At 48.1% G+C, this 23689-nt stretch overlaps 3 protein-coding genes across 4 annotated transcripts in view; all 3 read right to left on the bottom strand.

The window, feature by feature from the left end:
- The window catches only part of SLC23A2 (solute carrier family 23 member 2), a 66100-nt gene extending 53977 nt beyond the window's left edge, over nt 1-12123 (bottom strand). The window contains exon 1 of the mRNA XM_075117546.1: nt 11873-12123. The gene's annotated coding sequence lies outside the window, so the exon portion shown is untranslated. The remainder of the gene's footprint in view (nt 1-11872) is intronic.
- A 23-nt stretch (nt 12124-12146) lies between these two features.
- TMEM230 (transmembrane protein 230) lies at nt 12147-18616 on the bottom strand. Of its 2 annotated transcripts, none has more exons than XM_075117552.1 (5): nt 18259-18616; nt 17143-17492; nt 14810-14937; nt 14205-14327; nt 12147-13412 (listed from the first exon to the last, which is right to left on the bottom strand). In XM_075117552.1, exons 3-5 carry the CDS (start codon nt 14906-14908, stop codon nt 13272-13274), a joined length of 363 nt encoding a protein of 120 aa, XP_074973653.1. In that variant the 5' UTR covers nt 14909-14937; nt 17143-17492; nt 18259-18616; the 3' UTR covers nt 12147-13271. The 2 variants fall into 2 exon arrangements, with proteins under 2 accessions (XP_074973653.1, XP_074973654.1); XM_075117553.1 differs by having other exon boundaries at nt 17143-17684; nt 18259-18473.
- A 1594-nt stretch (nt 18617-20210) lies between these two features.
- On the bottom strand, nt 20211-23684 carry PCNA (proliferating cell nuclear antigen). Its single transcript, XM_075117551.1, has 6 exons — nt 23229-23684; nt 22758-22855; nt 21728-21795; nt 21352-21546; nt 20931-21054; nt 20211-20776 (listed from the first exon to the last, which is right to left on the bottom strand). Exons 1-6 carry the CDS (start codon nt 23447-23449, stop codon nt 20694-20696), a joined length of 789 nt encoding a protein of 262 aa, XP_074973652.1. The 5' UTR covers nt 23450-23684; the 3' UTR covers nt 20211-20693.
- Nucleotides 23685-23689: the final 5 nt, after the last annotated feature.

The raw sequence follows: 23689 nt of genomic DNA, 5'->3' as shown, positions 1-23689 counted from the left end.
TCCATTGCATCATTTTACCCAGACCTGCAATTCTCTGTTGATTTTTCAGGTCTTTGCCTTAATAGCTGCTGTTTGTGCAGAGTTTGGCTACCGGGAGTGTTTACCGAGTATTTGTTCGCCAGCTGTCCGAACCCTTCCATCTTGCTGCCCCTATAAAGAGGGTTTCTTCAGATCGCATTAAAACCCAGGAGCTTATTTTAAGACCGTAGACCCTACAGGGCCTCTGGAGCATTTGTGCTTCTTATCCTTGTGCATCATTTTTTCCACATTCACTGCAATACCCTCCCTGTTAAGCTTCTAAAAGGCTTTCAAATCAGCCATATGGAGAACTATATAGGGCATGGATAAGTCACAACGCACCTCTTCTGCTGCTCTAGATTATGAATATCAATACCTTAGCATTATTCAGTACCTGGCCTTATCACAAACATATACATAGAGTTAGTGCAGCTTTTAAATGTTAATAGCCTTTGTTTGTAGGGTAGAGGAGCATGGAGCCATGAGGTAAGGGACATTTTAGTAATGCAAGATTGATAGAGACTGCTGCAGTTTCACTGTTGACAGGAGTTTGTACAGGAAGATGGATCATATGTGTTCAGTGATGCAGGCTCCCTACAAGAACATCCTGTGTTCAGAAATCATTGGCAGAGACATAGCTCCTTTCTTTTTTTTGTTACAATTTTCTAACCTGCGCTCCCCTGGTGGAAGATGGCAGAGTGAAATACAGGTAGTAAGCAAGAGATCCACAAATGGAAAGTTCAGACATATGTATTGGTCTGAAGACTGATAAAGAGACCTGGGGTCATGATAATCCCAGGGACAAGGTGGATTTAGTGCTCCAAGAACTGAATTTGACATAGCTAGACCCACTGGAACCATGGGCTCAAACCCAGCAAAGCATTTTTCAGGCCTTTGTTCCTCCTAAATAGATAAATTACCTTCCAGGTGGCCTGCCAAGCTGTAAAGTTTCAGAACATACCCCAGTACTTCACTTGTTCAGGGAGCCACAGCCCATTTTATGCTATTGCACTGTCCTGATGTAGAAGTAAAAATAATTTTACTGAGATTATTGGCATATATCATTTCTGGTATTAAAATGTAGTGAAGCACTATGAGGTATTTATAAAAATTTTCAGTGACTTTCTGCCTGAATGATTCACAGGACCATTAAAAAGTTGGAAGAATCAGAGACAAAGGATGTGCCCATGCATATCCTTCATAACAGTGCTATCAGAAGAAGTTAGCAGTCATTAATCATTTCGTGTGCAGACCTTTGAGATCCTAAAGGAGACACCTTCCTTTTGTTGTTTTCTTTTCTTTGCTACATCTAATCTAGGAGATTATCTGAGCTCCTTAAAACTCACTCAGGGATTTACCTGAACAGGTGAGGTGTGCTGTGTCTAGACAATTAGTCACAATAGAAGGCTTATTCCAGTCTTCCCAGTTCAACCAGTACCTGTCCATCAAAAATATAGAGCCTGAATTCCTCTTGTAATTGCCCTAACTGGCCTAAATTCCTGTAACGCTGACTGTCTTCAGCTAAGACTACAGTCCTGGAGTCCCAATTCCTTCCTTTGTTTTTTGTACTAATCAGTCATTATGCTTGCTTTCATAATGCGGGATAAATATTATAGTATTAATGTAATCACAGGAGTAACAACTGGAGAGTGCACGAGCAAACAGTGCTTTGTGATATTTGCCAGCCCGAATCACTGCAACACATCCACTACAGCGTGCGAGAAGGGACATGATTTTGTGGTGAGGTTGTGCCCATGTGGAGCTAAAAGTTCTCCATAAGGAGATAAGTGTCGTGGGACAGTCAAGCCTTTAGCCCAGGTTGTGTGTCCTTCTCCGCAGCCAGAGAACACAACTATTGCGGTAGTCTGGGCAGCCTGTAACGAGTATGTTCCCCAAGCATGCCAGCGTTGTTTTGTTTCTTCATGGGTCTGTGCAAATAAACTGGTAAGGACAGGACTACAGAAGGTCAGGGTTTTCTCGAGATGCAGCATGTACGTTACCATCATAAATTTAAATGCTGAAATCTTTTTGGCTGACATCCCTTCTGTTTACTCACAATTTCCATTTTAAACCAAAGTGTTGCCTCAACGGGGATGTGAATCATCGATCTGAGTACAGGATCTCCAAAAGACCAAATCAAAACTTCACATCTAGTTATACCCAGGGATGATGGTTTTGGGTCTGGGATCCATAGCTCATTTCCAATTCCTTGTCTTGTTTTCTTGGTGTGGTTTGGTTTGTTGTGGTTTTTTTTTGTTTTGGGTTTTTGTGTTTTGTTTAAACAACATAAAACATAAAACATAAAAAAGTTTGCCTTATATCAGATGGACAATATTTTATGTGAATCCTACAGATAAGAGTCCAGGAGTGAAGAACAACCCAGCACACATGCATGTGGATAACAGGGAGTATCTTTCACTGGATTACACAAAATAAAAATGAAACCCCTGGTATTTCAACAGCTGCCTAGGAGGTGAAAGAAAGCTCCCCACGAAAAGGCAAAAACCCCCCATGTAACTCACCAGCAGTGATGTTTTTGCTTCTTCCTCTAGAATATGAAATAGTAACTGTAAGGGGAAGAGAGTACTGAACTGGGCAGACCCTGGGTTTCTATTCTGTAAGTTAGAGAAAGCGAGAGTGAAAAACCCTTCTTAAAAAAATGCTGTCTACCACCACCTAGTGGAAGACACCACTTAAGGTTCCTTGACCTACATAAATTTCTAGTTTGTCTTGGGGACAGTCATGACTTGATTGCTCCCCTCCCCCCCATTATATGTAAATAGAGTTAACAAAAAAAATTACTTCTCTTTAAGAACTATTTCTAAAACTGAACGACAAATGACATACTTCCTGGTCTGTCATCTGAGCTAAATACTCAGTTCTGTCATCTGCAAAATGGAGGTAGGAAGACCCAGGAAGAATTTTATGCAGTTTAATTAGTGCAAAGTGCTCTTAATAGCAAATGGGGCTTTTAGTCCAAGGATCACAGACTACTTTGGTCCAAGTACTCAAATTACTGAGGCTTCAGTCAGCAATCCAAGAGGCAGATGCACTGCTGTGCTTGCTATATAGGAAGATAAACAGCAGGGGTTGCAAAGTTACAGTTGCCTGCTTTCACATAATAAATCAATAGGTGAGCAGGAGGAAAATCTGTATAGTTGCAGAATTGTTGGATGCCTGCTGTTTGTATCAAGGTGGTTTTACCTCTGGTAGCTTTTGGACAGAGGAGACCTTCCTTCACCTTTGTCTATGCAAAATACTGTGTAAGTGGAGAGCAGAATCTGGCAGCCAGCACAGTACAAACAACCCAGAACAGCTCCCTGTGCTCCTTGCTATAGGGCCGCTCAGACCACAGTGGCCACGCGGTATTCATCCAAATGTTATTCCCGTGAATGTAGGGAAGGAAGAGTAATAAAGAACGCTTACAGTAACACTAACTCAACTGGACAGCTCGTGATTTGGACGAGAAGCTAATTTCATTGATGCTGTTATGTCTGGTCCCTCAGGGGCTGTACCAAATAGATGAGATTTAATGTGCTGAGTCAGGAGGAAGGCCTGCATTTGGCAGAGGAAGGTGGAGATGGGCTTAGTCACCTCTCAAGAGTTCATTCTAGTTTTCTTTTAAAAAGAACAGCTCCTGAAACTAACCACAGGAGAGTCCTTACATCTTGGGAAGAGTGGGAGCAGGAGGGGGCTAGGAAAGCAGCATACATTTATCCTCCCTGTTCTCTTTTTCTGCCAGGTTCCAGCTGCCAATACTGCTGAACCGCTGGAGCCACATCCCTGGGCTCTTGAGATGTTGTGGCAGCAAAAAAGGCACTGCAAGAGCCCGCGGCTGACAGCTCCTGACATTTTTGCTTTGTCCATGCACATTGACACTGGTGTTTTGCTTGCAGCTACCCCTCAGCTGAAGCCTGTCACTTGGAGAGATGGTCTCCAACCAGGGATTTGCCACCTTGCATCAAGTTCATGCACGGCTGTTCAAAGCTGGGGCAATAAATGGCAGCTTCTGTTGACAGATGTGTACAGGCAGGACCAATCTACTTCCAAAAGGTGGTGGACATGGTGCACAAAATAATTTTTAAATCCATTAGAGGAATTTTGTAGAACAAATAAAACAGGTTTTCTTAAGCCACCTCCGCTGGGAGTTCAAATGAAGATCCTTTACTTTGCCAAAGAGCAGGCAGCAGCACCCTTGTGGTTGCTTACTCATATCTCAGCAGAAGTGATAGCAGAGAGAGAATCCCTGTTTTAACCTTCCATTGCCTGAACCCACCTGCAAACAGTTCTGAGAACATCCACAATGTGCTTAGAGGGGGAGGACGGTCATTACTTTCATCCGCTACTTCCCTATGACTCATTTAATGCCTCATGTGAACATACAGTAACAGTGATGTCAGGAATGATAGAAAAACGATTGCTGCAGAATCAACCTCCTCTAGCAAGTGGCAAAAGACAAAATAAATGAGCGTGGTGCTGAGGCACGAGTTAAAGGTCAAAATCGGCAGCACCACAACCAGTCCTTTACAAAGCTGCTTCTCAAATCGAACTGTCCGAATCACGATGGGCAGACGCCAGGAATTGTCTTTCACACACAGCTAGAAAAAGAACTCCCTGAGGCAGGAGGGAGACCTGGGCCCAAACCAAAGCTGAACAGGCAACTCACGAGCTGGAAACTGTCTGTGGCAATACTTTTCAGTTCCTTCTTCCTCCGACAGCTGTACTAATGCTTGTCACAGGAGTGCAAACCAGGCAATTATAGCAAGCATGGATGCCACAGGGCTGGACAGGCTCACTATTTATAGTTCCCTACTGACAGAGCTTTCCCACTGTGCCGCTGCACACAGGTTAAGGTACAGTCCATGCCTTGAATGGCTCACAGTCTAAATAAAAATAGAAAGAGGAAGGACTACCAGCACCTTTTATGATGAAAGCCAAGACTCAGCGATGAAAAGATAAAAAGGAAATCCACGGCAGAGCCTGGAACAATGGACTCCAACTTCTCCCCCGAAAATTGCCCTTTATTTTGTTAACTCCTTCCCTGCCTGAAGTGCCACCTCTCCACTACCCATAATTGGAGCCAAACTGGTCCAGCACAGTGTCACTGAAGTGTTCTTCCAAGCTCTGCCCTGTCTTGCCATGGTTAAATTATCTTCCCTCCAGCAGAGGTGGGAGAAGGGATGCGCGCCTGCTCCTAACTCCCCGAGAGCTGGGCCCGTGCCCCACTGGCCCAGGGTGGGGAGCATCGGAGCAGGACAGCACCCTGGTACGCTGACCCTGCTAAAGGGATGATAAACTCCCCGACTGCGGATGCAAGTCAAAGATAGTCTCCTTTATTTCATAGGAGGGATTAAAACGCGAGCTGTTTCTAAGCTGAACTTTGAAGTGTCTTCTTAGCAATTGGAAATGTGGTCGCTCAACAAAGAGAAACCTTTGCAAATAGAGAGTTTTTTTTTAATTTGAAGTTGGAGACCAACCATTGGCCTATTTTTAGTCATACATTTGAACTGGTCATGTTACAATCCTGCCTCTGTTCTCATGCAATAGAAGGCAAAGAGGATTCACTTGACCTGCAGTGTACAGAGAAAATAAGGCATTTGTCTGGGAAAGAACCACCCAAAATAGCAGTGAAGAAATCACGCTGTGACATGAACTGTTAAGAGTTGAGACAAGAAAAATGAATATTATAGGAGGTGTTAGACTTTTTCGGATGACATTAATGTAAACAATTGCTAGAAATTTATATGGTGATGCTAACTGGTATTTGCAGGTTTAAGGACCTGCTATCTTTCCCTTTTACACTGAATACACTACATGTATGAGAAGAAGAAATAATCCTTGCTGAGGTGAGCTCTCGGCTTTCTTCAAGGATTCTTTCTACATCTACCTGACTTTACCTTTGCTAAATGTGGCTTTTGGCTCAGAAACTGATGCTCTTGCATGGCCAAACCCTCCCCGGGCAGCGGGGTTTTGGCCAATTGGTTTGACCACTTGCTTTAGACATGACGCAACACAGTATGACAAATGCAAGCAAACATCAGGATGGAGCGCAATGGAAATGCTGCATCCTATCTGACAGGTCAGTGGGAGGGAGAGGAATTATTTGTCCTGGTAACAGTACATGGAAAAGCACAGAGGCGGGGGGTGGGATGCATTTGCAAACATCTCATGTTCCCTAAACTTTTTACGGCCCCCTCATTAGGTTTTGCAATGTCCTAAAGTAGACAATTATTACTATATCCATTTTCTGTCTTTCCCCTCCTTCAAGCAGCTTTTCAAGCTGGGGAAAGAACGCAGAAGACCTGACTGCGGATGTATTAGCTTCCCGCTATCACGTCAGCGAGACTGTGTGAACCACGCATTTCCCACTGACAAGGAAAGAAAGGTTAAAACCTTGCATGACAGGTTAACAGCATGATTTGCAGCAACGGCTTGAATGGTTGCAGGCACGAAAGACTAGCAGGCAGCTAATCTTTTAAAGATTTAAGAGCAGCTACTACTTCAGTCCAAGTAAATATTTCAAAACAAAATTAATTAGTGGCGACTAGAGGATTTTTTCCCCCCCTCAACAGCCCAGGCTGAAATGGTGATTCCTCCACAGAACTTATGTTTTCAGTGCCAAAACTGCTATTTCACAGGAGCAGAAAGGGTCCTCTCGTGGAAGATTCATCGCAATTTTGTTCCTTACTGTAATTGCAGCAGGGCTGGAAGAGCCGTCTGTGAATCTCATAGGTCCGTGTTACTGTCAGAGAGGCAAGCTCCAAGAGCAGCCTTTATGCGGCTCCAGGGGTGGAGGACAGCATCCAACAGAGGTACAGCATAGAGGAAGGAAGTGTTTGCTTCCTGATCCTTGTCACGAGTAAACTCTGTCCATGCAGGCCACAAAAAAGACCTCCTAATAATGACCTTACTTCCAATTAAAAGAAGTTTCTTAACACTTTCCTAGACACAGGTGAAAGCATGGAAGGAAAGGCCTCCAGGTAAAATGTACCTAACCAGTACAAATCAAAGTCTGCCTGAGCCTGGAGAAGCAAAACAGTCAATGAAGTGATTTGGAAACAATAATTTCTAATCCACAATTAACCTTTTTTGCCCCCCAAGATCTCTCCCCCCTCCCACCTCCTTGACCCTTGGCTCCATCTCAGAACAAAGCCAATTCTCTTGGGAGGGAGGAATCTGTTATGGCTCGCTGAACTGTCTGGGCTATTTTTAGTTAAATCCAGCATTCCTAAAAATCTCCAGCTGCTTGTGTCTTAAGGAAGGAGAAAGGAAACGCTGTGAACGTGCACATCCACATTTCACACGGGGAGCACAGAGCACAGCACGCCAGCTGCCTCGCAGCACGAGAGCTTAGCTGGGCTGAACACAGAGCTCTAGGAAAAAGGCAAAGACGATTTCTTTTCACCAGGTAGAGAAGGCAGAAAATGAAGGCAGGATTGATGACTTCCCCAAGCTGGAAGAGGCAAACCAAAGGTCTCTGCTAGCAGTAGGGAGGCCAGAGAGATCTGAGGGCCAGGCAATTAGCACTTACCCATTAAACTGATGAGCTGTGGCTCCAGAGTACAGCAACGAGGAGAGCGCCAAGTGGAAAGGCTGGATCAGCCAAGGAGCCCAGGAGGTGCTTTGTAGGTAGAGAGCTTGCTGGGAAGAGCAGGACAAACACCCCAAGGGATGGGCCAGGGCAAGCCGAAGGAGCAGTTTTGGGAGAGGCAGAAGATGCGAGGGGCAGTTGTATGAATGGGCTGATGCTTGGGTCTTTTAAGGACTAGGCGTGAGGGGGAGGAGTATGGAGAGAGCACAGAGAAACTTGTTTTAGACCACGGCGTAAGTGGAGCGCAGCACAAATCTGATTAGAAGGGACAAAACTGTTGTGCCGAGTCATTTCTTCCTGCCCTGCAGGGTTTTTACGTTGTCTTTTACGTTAAGCAAAACCCATACTGCTGTAAGAGTAGCAGTACAGCACTGAGCCTCTCAGTGGCAAATGTTGCTGAATTTGGCTAATTGCCGTTGACAGAAAGCAAGCAAACCCTGAGTGCAGGGGCTGGTCTAAGTGTTCCTGCATGACGGGTACCAGAAAAGCACTAGAGATGCTGTTGCAGATTGTGCTGTTTGTTCAAACAAAGTATTTGCTTTATGGCTCTATTTATAGCACGAGGGTCGTAGCCAGTGTGCGCCAAGTGAGTCATCACATTTTCTCCCCTACATCTCCGCAGATGTTTCACACAACTTCTAAGATATGTTTAAGTAACCTGCTGGCCAGCCCAGCCTCCTTACAAACACCCCACACTGCAGACAAACATCCAGCCAGGCCTCGTGGATGAGGTTATCAAAAGAGGAAAATACAAATCACTGCTGAGAAAAGACAAACAAGGAATTAGAAGTTCGTTTCCTCTTGCTACATCACCATGGGACCAGCAATAGGCCTTGCTCTTCTCCCCATCCCTTGAACCTTCATCAGCACAAGGACATGGAGAATCTCAGAGAGAAGGATCAGCAGGGATGCCAAAAAAACATATATAGCTCAGGTAAAGTTGCTGCCTGGAGTACTTACACCCGCTTCCCCAGGACTGGACCGCAATGCCTGCAGCTGCGTCCCTATAGAGGAATCATGTCTCTTTACAAGGCTTTTTGTATGGACAGATGCAAAATCATGAGCCCGTAAAAAGCACAACATTGCTGGCTCCATGAGCCTTAAAACAAACAAGAATTGAGAGACCAGGATAGGGTGATAAGCGCTTCAGGGCTGCAACTTCACTTGGACTCAAAGCTCAGACACCATCTCCAGGCTGGTGAAACACCTCACCACTCCCTTCGTCACTTCAAGCAACCTACAGAAGCACACTTTGTGCCTCTTCAAGGGTTTGAGAGCCATTTGCACAACGCTTTGGATAATTCTGGCTCTTCCTATTGCTCCTTTCCACTGCTGAGTTTATCTCCATCCCTCCTGTTTTTGCTATAAGCCCCTTTCAGGCAGGCATCCTTCTACAGATCTCCCAAAAGGGACGTTAGCCATGACCTTGGAGATGCAGCATCAGATGCGATGCTTGCTGCAAACCCTCGCTGTCCTCAGCCTTATGCAGTGCCCGCGTTGGCAGAGACCATCGCACTGCTTTTAGCAGCATCGCCGGGTGCGACGCCTCTCCTGGGAGCCCCCCAAGGTCCCCCAGCCAGCACGTGGGTAGCAGGTTGAATCCTTAGCTCTCCACTTGAATGTCACCACTCGGTACAAGTCTGCTGCCTGACTTCCCTCCTCGGTGGAAGCTGGCTGTGGGAAGCATTAGAAAAGTAGTTACACATGGCATCTTTGAGCCAGGAGCCAGTGGTGGTCATCTCTCTCTCTCAGCTGGTGGCATTTGCACCACCAACAGTGGTAAGGAGCCCCCTGGGGAGGAGAGGACAGGCCCCATTCTGCCTTGGGGAGCACAAGATGCTATGAAAAGCGAGACCTTGCAAGCAAGGAGCAGAGAAAGAGCCATTCTGGATTTAGCATCAGTTTCCAGGGCTTGTAGTTAGTGTCTGCAGCTACCCAAGGTTGCCTCCACTGCTACCTTGTTTGCTCCCCGCAGTTTGTTCACCTAGATGTTTCGAACAGCTTGTCTACAAAAGGGAAGTTTCCTGTGATGTGAGGATTCTTGGGAACTTCAATTAGCTTTGTTCACTCCAGACAGTAAAAAAAAAAAAAAAAATGATCAAGATAATTACTTAAAATGAGTTTTTGCTTTTGTAAATTATACGCTGGGGGGAATTTCTCTGGGACTGCTGGTAGCTCAGGCCAGAGGACTCTAGAATGACATTGCCAAATGTCTTTCCAGCAACTTTATGATATTAAATTAAGTACATAATTGTATAAATACACCCTACAACAGCAACAGAAGAACATCACCGAGGATACATGAATTTAAGCACTCGTAAATAGAGCAAAGCCTAAAATATGGGCACCTGTTCTTTCACCAGAGCTTCTGTGCATAATAACACCACATCAAGCTATATAAATGCTGACTATTTTTTTCTCCGAGACAGCTGCCTTGCCAGGTGCCCAGAATGGATGATGCTCAATAAAGGAAATAGCTATTCAATATTATCCTCATTCATCAGCGTTCGGCCAGTGCCTTACTTGTCATGCAAGCCCTGCTCTGGAACCAGAAACTTCTTCACAGCATTTTCCCATCACCCTCGCCACTGTGGTGAGTCAGTTCTCCCCAAACCCACAACACCCATGATCTTACAGAAGAGGAACTGAGGAGCAGAGCCATTAACGGCGGGGTTTGGCAGGACCAGCTGACACCTGGGGTCAAGGGAAGGATACAGCTACAGAGTCCAGGAGCTCAGGGAAGGCAGCCAAGGCAGCCATGCAAAGCACACACACAGGTCCACAGGGCGGCAGGGGTGGGATGAAAATTGACGAGATGCTATTGTGATGTACCAGCGCAGAGGGACCGGAACAGCAGTGCAATGGCCACAGCCCCATTTGGGAGGAAAGCTTCAGCCTTCTGTAATGTTTTAGCAAATAAAAGAGCCATCAGCACTGATTAAACTCAAACCTACACCAGAGTGGCACTGCTGCTGCAGTATGGACCAGGCTCAGAAAAGCAAAGCGTTTGCAGTAAATTTTTCCTCTCTCTTGAAATAAATGTAAACTCATGTATTTTGCAAGACAAAATTGAACCCTGGCTGTTAGCTACACTACAGCTAGATGATTAATAGACATTTGATTATCTAGAGACTTACACTCTGGAGGAAAACCATGCTTAGAATGAAATATGTCAATCTCAAGAATGTAGTTGTCTCAATCTACATTTTTCCAGCAGTCAACATACCTTTTCTTTCCCAGAAGTGCCTCCTGTTGTCCAAGTTAGATATAAAACAATCCCTGTAGAGAGAAAAACTTCCCTGCAGCCATCCCTCACACAGAACACCCTACGAGCAGTAGGGCAGGGACTGTTCTTATTTATACACTGTGCTGCCCGAGGACTTGGTTTCCGTCAAATAAAAAATAAATTAACTGCTTGCCTTTCCTCCAGAAATGCCAGCACGTTCTCCTGTCCTCTACATTGACTTATCCCTCTTAGTCAGCCCAGGCTTCCCAACTTTCTGCCTCTTATCGGCCCCACTTGAAAGCATCTTCTCCCTCCCCCTTTTCTTTTTCCATCTAAACTTCCCTTCCGCTTCCTCTCCCCTTTCCTAAAATCCAAACAAACCCACATTCTTATCCCCTAATAGAGGCCGATTCATGGGTTTTGCGTCAGCAGCCACTCTCCTGGCCAGCCCAGCTTTAATGGACACATTTCAGCGGCTGCCAGGCAGCACGTGACATCTGGGAAGCAGGGCTGCCATCGGCCCAGGGGCCAGCGCGTCAGGGACGCGCGATGGGCAAGGGCCAGCGTGACGCAGCAGAGCGGGAGAGAACACGCGTAGTTGTCGCCCTCAGAGATGGAAGGGGAGACCCTGAAGTCCATCCGAGTGCAACACTGGCACACACACAAGCCAGTTAAGTCAAACAAGGGAAGAGATGGATGTTTAAAAAAAAAAAAAAAAAAAAGATCTTGTCTCAGGCTTTGGGTTTAATCTAGAACAGCGGAGGAGGAAAAAAAAGCAATTTTAAGCATGCTTTCAGAGCAAGGCCTTCATCCGCACTCTCAACATCTCGTGGACCTGCTCTGCTCCTTTGCCTTTCAAAAACTTCCAGCCACACGAGGCACACCTGACAGTTCTGGAGTATCAGTACCAGCCTGCAAGCCATGCTGCACAACAAAAGGAACTGGATATTCGAACCCCAAAACAAAGCAATTTGAAGTCTGGCATCTTTGTACATTTAATAAGGACTGCATGTGAGGTTCAAAAAGCCAATCCTGACCTTCTGAAGAAGCACGTTGTCCAGCTGCACCCAGAATTGCTGTGCTGCAGAGGGTAATCCCAGGTCCCCAGCTCTGCCCCAAAGCCAGCCGAGGGTCCTGGAGAGCAGATGGAGCTGTTCCAAAGCTGCTGGCTCAGCAAAGCCTAATGCTGATTGGAGTGACTACATTAGCAACTGGAAGCAGCAGGCAACAGCAGATTCAGCTAAAGCCTTAATCTGGTCGCCCAGAACAGTTTAGTGCACACTGAGATCTGTGAATGTGAAAAGGACAAGCTTACACAGAATATAGTGGAGTTTATTTGTATTAACTACATCTACTTCCATCACTACTTGTCACATACTCGTTCTCCAGGACACCGAGTTCATTCCCTTTCAGGGGACAGGCAGTTTTTACTTTACATAAACTAGAGCTACCAGTCTGTTTTCCCCAAATAACCTATCACTGAAGCTAGCAAAACAATACAAACGGGATTTATTCAGTACAAACTATACACAGATCTTCTTTTTACTGGTCTAGGGAGTTATGCACAAGGACAAACAAAATGATTCCAAATATACATACTACAGCGGGAATTGAAGTGTCTCCAATATCGACACTAGTCAAAGCCAAGAGATTTCACATTTAGACACATGAGTCCTGGTCCGGATTCCAATTCTTCTCCCTGCATCCATTTGGTTTGTTTAAAATAATACGCAAAATCCAACGACAGTCCTTTTAAAGGATGAGCAGATTTTGCCAAAAGTAACAGTGGCACGGGAGACAGCTTGCTTCTGAAGAATGTGTTTGCTGAGTAAATAAGCTTGGTCCGCCTGATCAGGAGAGTTACGTAGGAAACGCACTAGGTGCAAGTTATTTCACGCAAGTGCAGTTTTCCCCCTCTTGTGCACATCTGATTTTTGTTACTCTAGACAAGCATGGGACAAGTAGATCGGAATCATTTCCAATGGACAGAGAGCAACAGGAGAATTTAACTATGGTGTTTGTCTGTGAAGGTAAACGCAATGCTAACTGCAAGCTCACCAAAAACTAAAATAGGCTCTGTAAAACAGTTAGAGAAAGCAAAAAGCTTTGCTGCTGAAACTGGCTCATCTATTTTTGGAAAACTGCTAGAATTGCCTTGCCCAAGAACAGCTTCTTCCAAGCAACCAGAATTATTTAACCAAAAGAGGAAAAAGTACAATAAACCACATGTTCTTCCCACCTAATGTTGCAATCCTTTTGGCCAACTCCCTGTTCAAGTCCCCACCCCCCCCAACCGAAGAACCTGTAACACCTCAAAAACCAGGAACTGGCATCTTGTGACTGATGATCTACAACCTCACAGGCCCCCTCTGATACCTCCAGGGTAACTAACAGCTCTTACCGCCAACCTAATTATAACGCAATTAAATACATTGTTCAATCATCGAAATCTGGGATATCGTCGTAGGAATAGCCCCGGTAGCCTTTGGAAGCGTAGTACGCAATGCGCAGGTGGTAGAAGCCTGGCAGAAACACGAGGATCCCGATGATGAGCACGGGGATAGCACGGTCTGTTCCCTGCAGAGGAGAGAGGTGCAAGCGCAGTTAAGAGGAAATCTCTATTGGGGGGTTGTCTGTGTGTGCGTCTTTCCTCTTTCGTCAGTCCCTGCCTCAGCTGTTCATCCCTAAGGCCTGGCTAGCTGACAAAAATATTCATCTTAAACCAGAAATATCTCCGTTTTCTTCAGGCTGAGCTCTAAGTCCTCTCCCTGGTATCTCCTCCTTGCTACAGGAAACCCTCAAGTGAACTTCAGGGGTGGCTCCTCCTAACGCTAATCACACTGCAAAACTGGCAGCCACGGGCTGGGTGCTGTGTGCCTGGCTGAGAGCGAGCTCTCTCTGTGCCTGGACCGCTTCCGATACAGCCAAAACGCTGCTGCTTCCACAACAATAAGCAGCAGCTGCCAACTGCAGACCAATTCTGTACAGCTCAAGGTAAAAGAAGCGTGCCATGGAGGAGCACCAAGTCAGCTGTGAACAACAGATGCCCTTTCAATGGATCATAAATCCTGTTTTTCCAGGACAGCAAGCTGACCGCTGCAAGGACACAGCACTGAAATGAAACTTGTACGCCAGAGAAACTCCAATCCAGCTATGAACCTGCACCAACCTCGCCAACTGAAGACATCAGAGGGCTCTGCTGGCAGAGAAACAGGGCTGTCAAACACCAGCCAGGCAGTGGCAGGCATTACTTCCTCGCTTATAGGCCTTTTGCTCTCAATTTCTACACTGAACATGATGGTTCATGGCAGGCTTTGGGGAGCGGGCAAGCAATGTAAAACCCCTAACAAGTGTGATCAAACCACTTACGCCTTTGCTGATGTATCCTGCCAAGAGAAGGGCTCCTATGATGATGAGGAAAGTCCCGATCATGAAGAGCACAACAGCCAGTGCAATTGCCTTGTAGGGGATTTTTGGTGGGCTCTTCTTGAACTGGATGAAAAAAAGTCCCAAATTAACACTTAACAGCTTAACCCAGGGGCACAGCTCTCCTCCCACCGCAGCAGAGATGCAAACCCCACAGCTGGCAGAGGTGACATGGGATAAGCTGCGGCAGCAGCTCTGCTGCAGGGCTCTGACGGCTGCTCTGCGAGGAGTCCCACCCATGGGGACCCCGCTCTGAGCCAGCGTTTACACCCACCGCTTCTAGGCCTGCTCCGATTTTCACCTCCCTCCAAAGAAACGCATCTGTTCCTGTTAAACAGCCAATCTTGTTTCCAGTTAAGCTCTATGGGCTTTCTGGAGGGGGAGAGCTGAAGCAGCGGCTTGCAGCTCGCTTTGTACCCTTCTGAGCTGAGGCTGCTCTGTGAACACAAAAAAGCAGCCTCCCATGCACATGCAAAGCTATAGCAGCCTTTCCTCGGCGTTCACAGTCAGCGCAGCAGCAGTAAGGGGTTTTATGCCCCACTTTTTACCTGCAGGTCGATATATCCATCATCAGTGCTGGAGAGCTTGGAATATTTGACTTTGCTACTGGGAATCCCAGCACTCAGATTTGTACGTGACGGCATCATTACAAGGAAGCCTGGGCATTAGCTAGAACCTGGAAAACAAAGAATAGCAAGAAAAAAAATCAGAGCAGACTGGATGATAGAGTCTGAGAGACATGGACCAGGTTACTGAAGAGAAACAGAAGTGCCAAGCCTGTACTAACCAAAAGGCATCTTTGTTGTTTTTTCAAAAGTTAAACCTTTTTCAAATAAAGCTTTGTATTTCAGCCTAAAATACCAAAGCATGAATATAGCTGCAACAGGGATTTGCCAATATTTGAAAACAAAGTCAAACTGAAGTAAAACTTGTGTTTAAAATGAGATAGAAAATCCAGAATAACATACAATGTATAAACCAGCTCTCATTTCGCAAGGAGATCACACTTGCAGCAGGGAGGTGTCTGAGGTCCGGCTATTTCTAAACAGGGACAGTAGCAAATAAACCCAAACTAGAACAAACAAAGCAGCTTTTCAACCAGCCGGATATTTTGCAATAGATCTATTTTGCAGAAAAACCCACTAGAAACTAGAATCAAATGGAGCTGTCATTCCCGAGAGCTTGAGTCATGACTCAGAAGGAGCATGATGAAGGGACGGAGTGGGTAGCATATGAGGTAACCAAAAAACCAGCAAGGAGCTAAAAAGCATAGGTCATTTGTCTGTCTCACTGCGAGGGAGGCAGCAGTCAGGGTAGAGCTTTATTTAGTTACACCAGAGCTCTGCCCTGCAATTTCACCACGCTGTGAAGCCAAGCCCTGTGGTTTTGCTGCCAGAAGTGACAGTCCCGGGGAGAGGGCCAGAGCCAGCTTTCTTCTGCACCTTGGAGCCTGACTTCTCAGGTGTTGAAGCCCGGGTCCGGCCTGCCAAGACAGCCCTGGCTCACCGCAGAGCCGTTTGACAGGGCCCGAAGCTGCTCCCAGCAGGACCTATGTGCTAGGTGTCGGCTTTCCCGCCGCCTTGAACCCGCGCTGCAGCCCAGGGCTACGATTCCCGGGAGCGAGGCAGAAACTGGGCTTCCCACACTTTCCAGCTTCAATAGCTTTTTTTATCTTCTGAGAAAGTACGGAATGAAGAAAACAAAAACACATATTCCAACTGTTCCAACAGGAAGGGACGAAGTTGCTTTTTCCATAACACAATTTAGCATCTAAGCTAACAGCATCTCCTCAAAATATTCGTCTCCCCTTGAACCAAAATCCTTTGTCCACCTCTTGCTACTTGCTGGCATTCCCCTGCCGTCAGGGTTGCTCCTCCGGCAGTAAATGTGGCTTTTATAAAAAACCCCAACGTGCTCTGACCTTAAACCCCCGCAGCTGTACCTTTAACTTGAACTTTAACTTGCTTTTTTTGTAGCAAAACCCCCAGCACAGACAAAACGCTTCTAGCCCCCGGCCATGCGCATCCTCAGCTCCTTACACACCAGTTTTCAGGTCACAGTGCTCAAACACCTGCAAGGCCTCCTACATGCCCAGTGGGGAGATGTGCAAGAGGGGAAGCAGCCAGAAGAAATCAGCACATCAGAAACGCCTCCAGTTTCCTGACTCTGCCCCGTTTTACTCTCAAGTACCACAGGACTTCTTACTGGCTGTCCCATTATTTACCAGGCTATTCCTAGCAGCTTCCTAGGAATTATTCCCTATTTACACTTGCCTTTCCTATTACCTCCCTTACCAACAAGAGGCTGTTAAGGGCAAATGCAAAAAAAAACAACCCCATGAGGTCTGAGAGAGTGTTTTAAGGGCCAGGTTCAAGTCCACTAAGCTTCACTCCCCTTGTGCTCTACATTGGTACAAGGTCAGAAACAAGCTCTGTGCTGTGCTCTTTAAGAGGCAAATAAATAGTGAATCACGCTTATAATCCAAATTTTCTAGTGTGAGGCACCACATTCCTTTTCCAAACACAGGCAGAACCTGCACTGCCTGGGGGAAGGCTTCCAGGGCAGAGCGCAGGCTCACAAGCGGAGCTCGCCAGTCGATGCAAGCACGGCGCTTCAAGCCAAAATCCTCTTTATCCCCGAAATCAGAGCAATATATTTCCTACCCTCTCTGCCCAGGAGTAAGGGATGAAGGCGACTGCCATTTCTTGCCCTTTTGGGAGCCCAAACCTTGCCCCTAACATGATAAACACAGCCGCCCCGCCCCACTCCAGACCTGCAATGGTTTCTCTGCTGCTAAACAGGAAGTTCACAACATGTCTGGGAACCCCCCAAAACTGCAGGCCCTGCCTCACGCAGCATCAGAACATTACCGAGCACCCACCTGCCGCTTGTGCTGCTGGGCAAGCCCATCTCTCCCGCTGCCACCTCTCTTCCGCGCTGCCCCGGCAGCGGAACAACCCAGGAAGTTTATTCCTATGACAGCAATTTCCTTCCAGGTTATGGCAGCAGCCTCTTGCTGACTCGGCTCCGCTGGGTGATTTTCAGCCCCGCGCTCCAGGTCAGCGGCTGGCATTACGGCGGGCAGGGACCACGTCCAGGTCGCCCAGGCCTGCGTCACACGAGACCCACCCGAGCTTCTGCCGTTTCAGGGCTGCGTTTGCAGGTGGTTTATGAAAGAGCACATCCATAGGCATGGCTCCTAGGCTTAAAGTTGATTTTCTAAAGGAAAAACTGGACATAACGAAACTGTCAGTCACAGCAGAGCCCTCCACCAGGGCTGAGTGTGTGACAGACAAGCTATAGCCAGAAAATTATTTCTAGCACCTGGGACAATATTAACACATCAGATAAAACACAGCTGGGGATCTGCTTCCTCCAGCTGCTCCAAACAAGGCACGGCAGGAATCGCCATGGTCCCTGTTCCTGCAAATGAATAAAACACACACTGGATTTAGAGCCTGAAAAGCCTGATCTCCTTACAGTTCCAAGAATTCTCCCTCCCCCTTACTTTTTCTCCTTGGTAAGAAAGTCTAAATATATAGATATAAACTTAATAGGCTTACTCAAACATGGGGAAACACACAGAGCATTTACTAAGCCTCCCCAGTTTAGTTTTCTTTTTTTTTTTAAGAAGGGAACACCTTAATTTTGATTATTTGGGTATGGCCCTGGCAGAGTAAACATTCAGCTTCTTTAAGGGCTTGTCCAGAAAGCAGCCGGTACACGAGTCAAGGCACAAGTGCCGAGATACTTATGTTGAAGGGTGTTTCTTACAACATGAGGCTACTCAATTTGGCCATTTCAGTTGCAAAAATGAGCAATTAAACTATTTGGTTTATTTTTACAACGTGTTTATGAGTAGAACAGCACAAATAAAAGGTTGGCAATTCCCACTGCAGCAGGAGATTGCGCCAAAATTATTTCCTTCAATCGCCAGCCCCAGAGTCCTTCCCGACTTCAACATGACAAGCTTGATTTTGCTGAAGCACATACTCACTTGCGGGTGCCACGATAGCGATCCAGTCTCAGAAGCATCACATTTGGAGTGAAAAAAGCCTCCTGGTTCTCTAAGGTAGCACCAGTGCTGCGCTGGGGGGGTAACTCAGCAATTGCTGAAAAACTTTAGGACGGGTAAAGATTGTGTTGTCGAGATGTTTTCTTAAAGGCACTGACTTAATCAGCAAGTTAAGGAGAATAAGCAGGGTACGCTCTGGAGACATGAGCTCAGCATGGGAGCTGAAAACCACGCAGGGAGCTGCCTGCAGCACCGTGGAAGGAAACCACAGCCTAAACCACCTCTACTAACAAAGCAGGGCTGCTACCGGTGAAGAGTCAAGAGTTAATGCCCCTGCATTAAGAAATCCCGTTCCCCAGGCTTAGAGCAGGGACAAGCTTCTATCACAGTGGAGCCATATCGTTCTGACACAGCAGAATTTGTTTCTTAATCGGTACTGCCACCTTGTGAGACTCTTCTGATCAGTCAGTTGGGGTTTTCCAGCTTGGGTTTCCAAAACTGTTGTTTGCAGGCAGTTCATGCTCAAGATACTCTTGCAGGGCCGACTGGTGGAAAGTGCACAGCCTCCTCGGAAATAAACGCACCCACAGCTCTTCAGAGCCTAGAAGTGCTGCACCATGTCGCGCTGGTCAAGGCAAAGGAATTGCTTTTCAGTGTTTCTCCGTTCGTGACAAAGCGGGGTCACTCAGGTTCCTATGGAGGGTAAAGGACTTACGGCTGGCTAGTACCAACACAGTAAGTGAAGAAAAAAAAGGCAGTAGCTGCCTGAATCTCTTTTCAAATCCTCCTTTTTATGATGATCAAACCTTCAGGGTGAAACGTCCTGTGAGCCTTGTATCTTCGTCAAGAGTATGACCACGATCACAAGGCCCCTCGATGAGGAGAGGAGTGGCTGGGGCACAGGTGAGTGCACTGCACGTGGCAGCAGAAGCGCGTAAGGCGCAGGACCACGGACACAACCTGCGCAGGCCTGTGGAGGAGTAGCTTAACATCATCGAGCCAGACATGGCAGAGCCCAAACCCGGAAGGGTTCCCACAGCTCGCCGCCAGACCAAGGCGCTTCCAGTCACTGCTACGCCAGTGTACCCCGACACCGCTGGAGCTCCGCGAGGCCGGGCAAAGGCTGCAGGAACAGCCCCGGCTTCTGCCAGAGCTGATCATCCACAGGGAAAGCTCCTTCACAAACCTCCCCTGCAAAAAGGGAGCAGCATCATGGCTCTGTTTTTCACGCTAACCGCACCCCTCCATTTCAGCACATCTAAACAACCAAAGCAGAAGCTGGGAACACCAGGTGTCATGGTTTTAGCTGGGATAGAGTCAGTTTCCTTCCCTGCAGCTGGTGCAGTGCTGTGGACTTAGTATGAAAACAATGTTGATAACACACCACTGCTTTAGTTGATGCTGGGCAGTGCTTGTACTTGTCAAGGACTTCTCCAGCCTCCCAGGCTCTGCCGGGGGCACGGGAACCCAGGAGGGGAGGGGGGCACAGCCAAGAGAGCCGATTCACACCGGCCAAAGGGCCAGGAACACCACGCCCAGTCTGTTCACTGGGAGGAGCTGTCAGCAATCGCAGCACAGGGACAGGCAGAATCAGTTGGTGGATGGTGAACAGTTGTATCATTTGTGGTTTTTTTCCCCTTTTTATTACATTATCACAATAATTATACTCCTTACTATTTAATTTTAATTATTAAACTGTTCCTACCTCAACCCATAAGTTTGGTCATTTTTTTTTCCCCTTTTGCTCTTCCAAGTCTCTCCCCCATCCCACAGGGGTGGGGGCAGCAAGCAAGGGGCTGCAGGGTGTTTAGTTCACCTGGGGCTGAAGCACAACAGCAGTGCAGGAAAGGACAAGCTCACCTGTCACAGTCCCTTTGCGAGCAGAGCCAGGGTACATAGTGTAGCTTGACAAAGCACCCATTCATCCATCCGCATTTAAACAGGATAAAACCCCATGAATTATAGTCTTTATTTCCATTTTCCAAGTTTCAGTTAGAATAGCTGCTTCAAAAATAAATGAAGTAACAAATAGACTTGTGGCGTAACTGAACAGCAACCCTAGCCAACTACAGCTCCGCAGGTGAAACCTGAGGAAACATCTTTACCCAAGTTAAATATCGCCCTCCTCCTCGAACACAAGGCAAGAGGAGCAGGGTATCTCACCTTAAGACAGCACCTAAGATATTATTGGAAAAAAAGTACAGGAACAGAGTAGAAAAACCAAGATTTCCTATTTCCAATGACACCAGCGTAGCAAAATAGTCAGTTGAGAAATATTTACAGAGATATCTACACAACATGCCTAACAGTGCTCGTACGATGCTCCAGTGCACTGAAACTGCTAACACTGCCCTGCCTCCCCCGACTCGGTTGTCCCCTCCAGAGCCGACCAGACCTCCCGCTCAGTCCCACTCCGATTAAGAGCCTTCCTGTTGGTCTTCAATCTTTGGAGCCAGGTAGTATTTCAAGTGTCCCATATCAGCGATCTTGTACTCCACAACTGGGGGGGGGGAAAGAAACAATTCAGTAGAGTTCAGAAGAGAGACCACTGTTCAGAAGGGTCTTCAGAAAAGCCATTCAGTCAAGAGCTTTTAGTGCCCTTCTAAGGCACCAGCATTCTACAGGGTTTTTCAAGTCGAACTGCTTCTACTTACCCAGAGGAACATCTGCAGACATGCTGAGGGTGACTGTAGGTGACAGGGGAGTGGCTTTGGTAAAGAAGTTCAAGTACCTCAGAGCAAAGGTCAGCTGGACCGGCTCATTCATCTCTATTGTAACCTAGAAAACCATCAGCCAGGTTAGGCCTCCCTAAACGCAGCCTCCTCAAGCAGCGCCTTCCTCAAGCCTCTCAAATTCAGACACCTCAAGCAAAGGCGGTCAGGGCTACTCCCCACCCTGGTCTGCCGAGCACTGCAGGGCCTACGGTTGGCAGCAATTTGTTGCCTCCAGCCTCTAAACTGGACAAACACCAGCTCCAACGACCCAGCTTTAGCCCCCACTATGTCAGCTAATTAGTTATATTAGTAGAAACCTCTATCCCAGAGACACCACAGTAGCCACAAAGGCTTAACTTACAGCTTCTTCCTCTTTATCCACGCTACTGGTCTGTGACAGCTTGATGTTTCCGTTTCCCAGCTCCCCATTAGCTGAAAACTTCACGCCGTCTTTTGCACAGGAGATGACAACCGCGTCACCGATGTGGCTGAGATCTCTGCAGATGCGTGCGAATTCAGCGGAAGGCATTTTCACTACACAGCTGTACTCTTGCTCCTGCGAAGGAGGTGTCACAACGAAGCTTTAACAAGCAGCTCGGTGTACTCACCACGCTCGAGTTGGTCTCGTCTTCCCAAAGGAAGCTCTGTTACAGGCTCAGATGCCGACTCTAATGCGAACGTGGGAAACCACCCCTTTCTGAGAGGCAGCGTGGTCACTCTCCCAAACCACCACTTACTGGGATTCCGAGCTGCTCCACGTCGAGATCCATCAGCTTCATCTCATAATCAGAAACTTTTTCCTGATCTAAAGAGACAAGGCATAAATGACCAAGTGTTTCTAAGAAGTTATTTTCCTGAAGTTATTTTTTGCCCCCTTTTTCCCCCCCACAGGTAAAGCCACCTCAATTCCAACAGTAAGATCCACCTTGTTTAATTAGAGCTAGAAATCTGGAAGTGACCCAAGCAGACTTTTGTAGGCTGTAAGAGGACAGGAACCTGCCAAGGTGTCCTGGTTTCAGCCGGGATAGAGTTAAATTTCTTCGTAGTAGTCAGCATGGGGCTGTGTTCTGGATTTTTGTTGGAAACAGTGGGGATAATGTGGAGATGTTTTAGTTGTTGCTAAGTAGCGCTTACACTGGTCAAGGACTGTTTCAGCCCCCCGTGCTCTGCTGGGTGCACAGCTGGGACAGCTGACCCACGGGATATCCCATACCATACAACGCCATGCTCAGGATATAGAGCTGGGGGAAGGAGGAGGAAGGGGGGACATTTGGAGTGATGGTGTTTGTCTCCCCAAGTCACCGTTACACGTGATGGAGCCCTGCTGTCCTGCGGATGGCTGAGCACCCGCCTGCCCGTGGGAAGTACTGAATGAATGCCTTGCTTTGCTTCTGCATGCAACTTTTGCTTTCCCTGTTAAACTGTCTTTATCTCAACTCACGAGTTGCCTCACTCTTCCTCTTCTGATTCTCTCCCCCGTCCCACCAGGGGGGAGCGAGCGAGCGGCTGCGTGGCGCCTGGCTGCTGACTGGGGCTAAACCACAACACAAGGGCATCCGCATGTGGCCTAAGGAATTTTTTTCTTACAAGGAAAGTACTGGCCAAGCTGACACCTCTGGACTGTTTCAAGAGTGTAAGTACCGGGTGACCCCTCCCACTCGTGAAGTGTTTCTTCTCCCTTCTCCACATCTCGGCATCTCCTTGGCCTGCGAATACTACCCGAGAACACCATCACGGCAGCAAATAGCCCCCAGCTCCATCACTCACTCGGTGCTTCAAACACCAGCGCCAGCGTGTCCGCGTTGTCCTCGGCCCGGAGGGTGATGATGTCTTCGTTCCCGGCGCACTTCAGGATTTTGGACATGCTGCGGGGGGGGAAGAGGCAGGTCGCGGTCACGACTGCAGGCGGACAGAGCAGGAGCGAGTGGACTAGAAGTTTTTTCCGCCGCCATTTCCCGCCGCGCGTTCGGCGCCGGCAGTGACGTCACAAACGCCGGGCCCCCAGCGCGCGCGCGAGGGCCGCGAAAAAACGGCGCGAGAGCTCTGAGGAGAAGGGGGGATGGGCTGAGAAGGGGGGCCCGAAGGGCTCTGAGGGGCTCCCACCCGCCCCGAGAGCCGCTCCCCGAGGACGGCGAGCGCGGCCCCGCGGCCCACACCGCCCCCTCACGCCCCCCACCCCTGCGCCTGGGGCCCGCTCCTCGCCCGCCCCCGGCGGGACCCCCCCGCCGCCCCCGGCACCTGGAGAGGTTGACGCCCATGGCGATGTTGCGGTCGCAGCGGTATGTGTCGAAGCCTTCGGAGCGCAGCGTGAGCTGCACCAGGGAGACGTGCGAGGAGTCCATGCTCTGCAGGCTGATGCCGCCCGAGCCCAGGTCCCAGCAGGCCTCGGTAATGAGGTCCTTGAGGGCCTCCAGCACCCGCTTGAGCACCGAGCCCTGCACCAGCCGCGCCTCGAACATCCTGGCGGCAGCAGCGAGGGGCACCACTACAGCACCGGGAAGCGCCGCTGGCCGCCGACACCCGCGGCCCGCCAAGCGGCCCCTTTTATACCCTACACCCTCCCCGCGCCCCGCCCACCGCCGCGCAGGTGTGCCCCACTCTCCGTCCAATCCCAGCGCCGCTTCTCCCCTTTAATCCTGCCCTCTCGTCCGGCGGGAACCAATCGCATCTCCGGTTACAACCTACCCCCCCACCGGCCC

Source organism: Phalacrocorax aristotelis, chromosome 24 (genome assembly GCF_949628215.1).
Source record: "Phalacrocorax aristotelis chromosome 24, bGulAri2.1, whole genome shotgun sequence".
Classification (NCBI taxonomy): Eukaryota; Metazoa; Chordata; class Aves; order Suliformes; family Phalacrocoracidae; genus Phalacrocorax; species Phalacrocorax aristotelis.
Note: the sequence above shows the minus strand (reverse complement) of the source record. Positions and strands in the feature narration are given on the sequence as shown.

Excerpts from the sequence above, each read along its gene's own strand:
- TMEM230 (XM_075117552.1), bottom strand. The coding sequence starts at position 14,908 with ATGATGCCGTCACGTACAAATCTGAGTGCTGGGATTCCCAGTAGCAAA. Across the intron at positions 14,328-14,809 it reads ATGGATATATCGACCTGCAG|TTCAAGAAGAGCCCACCAAA; the intron begins GTAAAAAGTGGG and ends TTTTTCATCCAG. Across the intron at positions 13,413-14,204 it reads CAGGATACATCAGCAAAGGC|GGAACAGACCGTGCTATCCC; the intron begins GTAAGTGGTTTG and ends TCTCCTCTGCAG.
- PCNA (XM_075117551.1), bottom strand. The coding sequence starts at position 23,449 with ATGTTCGAGGCGCGGCTGGTGCAGGGCTCGGTGCTCAAGCGGGTGCTG. Across the intron at positions 21,547-21,727 it reads TGGAGCAGCTCGGAATCCCA|GAGCAAGAGTACAGCTGTGT; the intron begins GTAAGTGGTGGT and ends CCTCCTTCGCAG. Across the intron at positions 20,777-20,930 it reads GTCTGCAGATGTTCCTCTGG|TTGTGGAGTACAAGATCGCT; the intron begins GTAAGTAGAAGC and ends CCCCCCCCCCAG.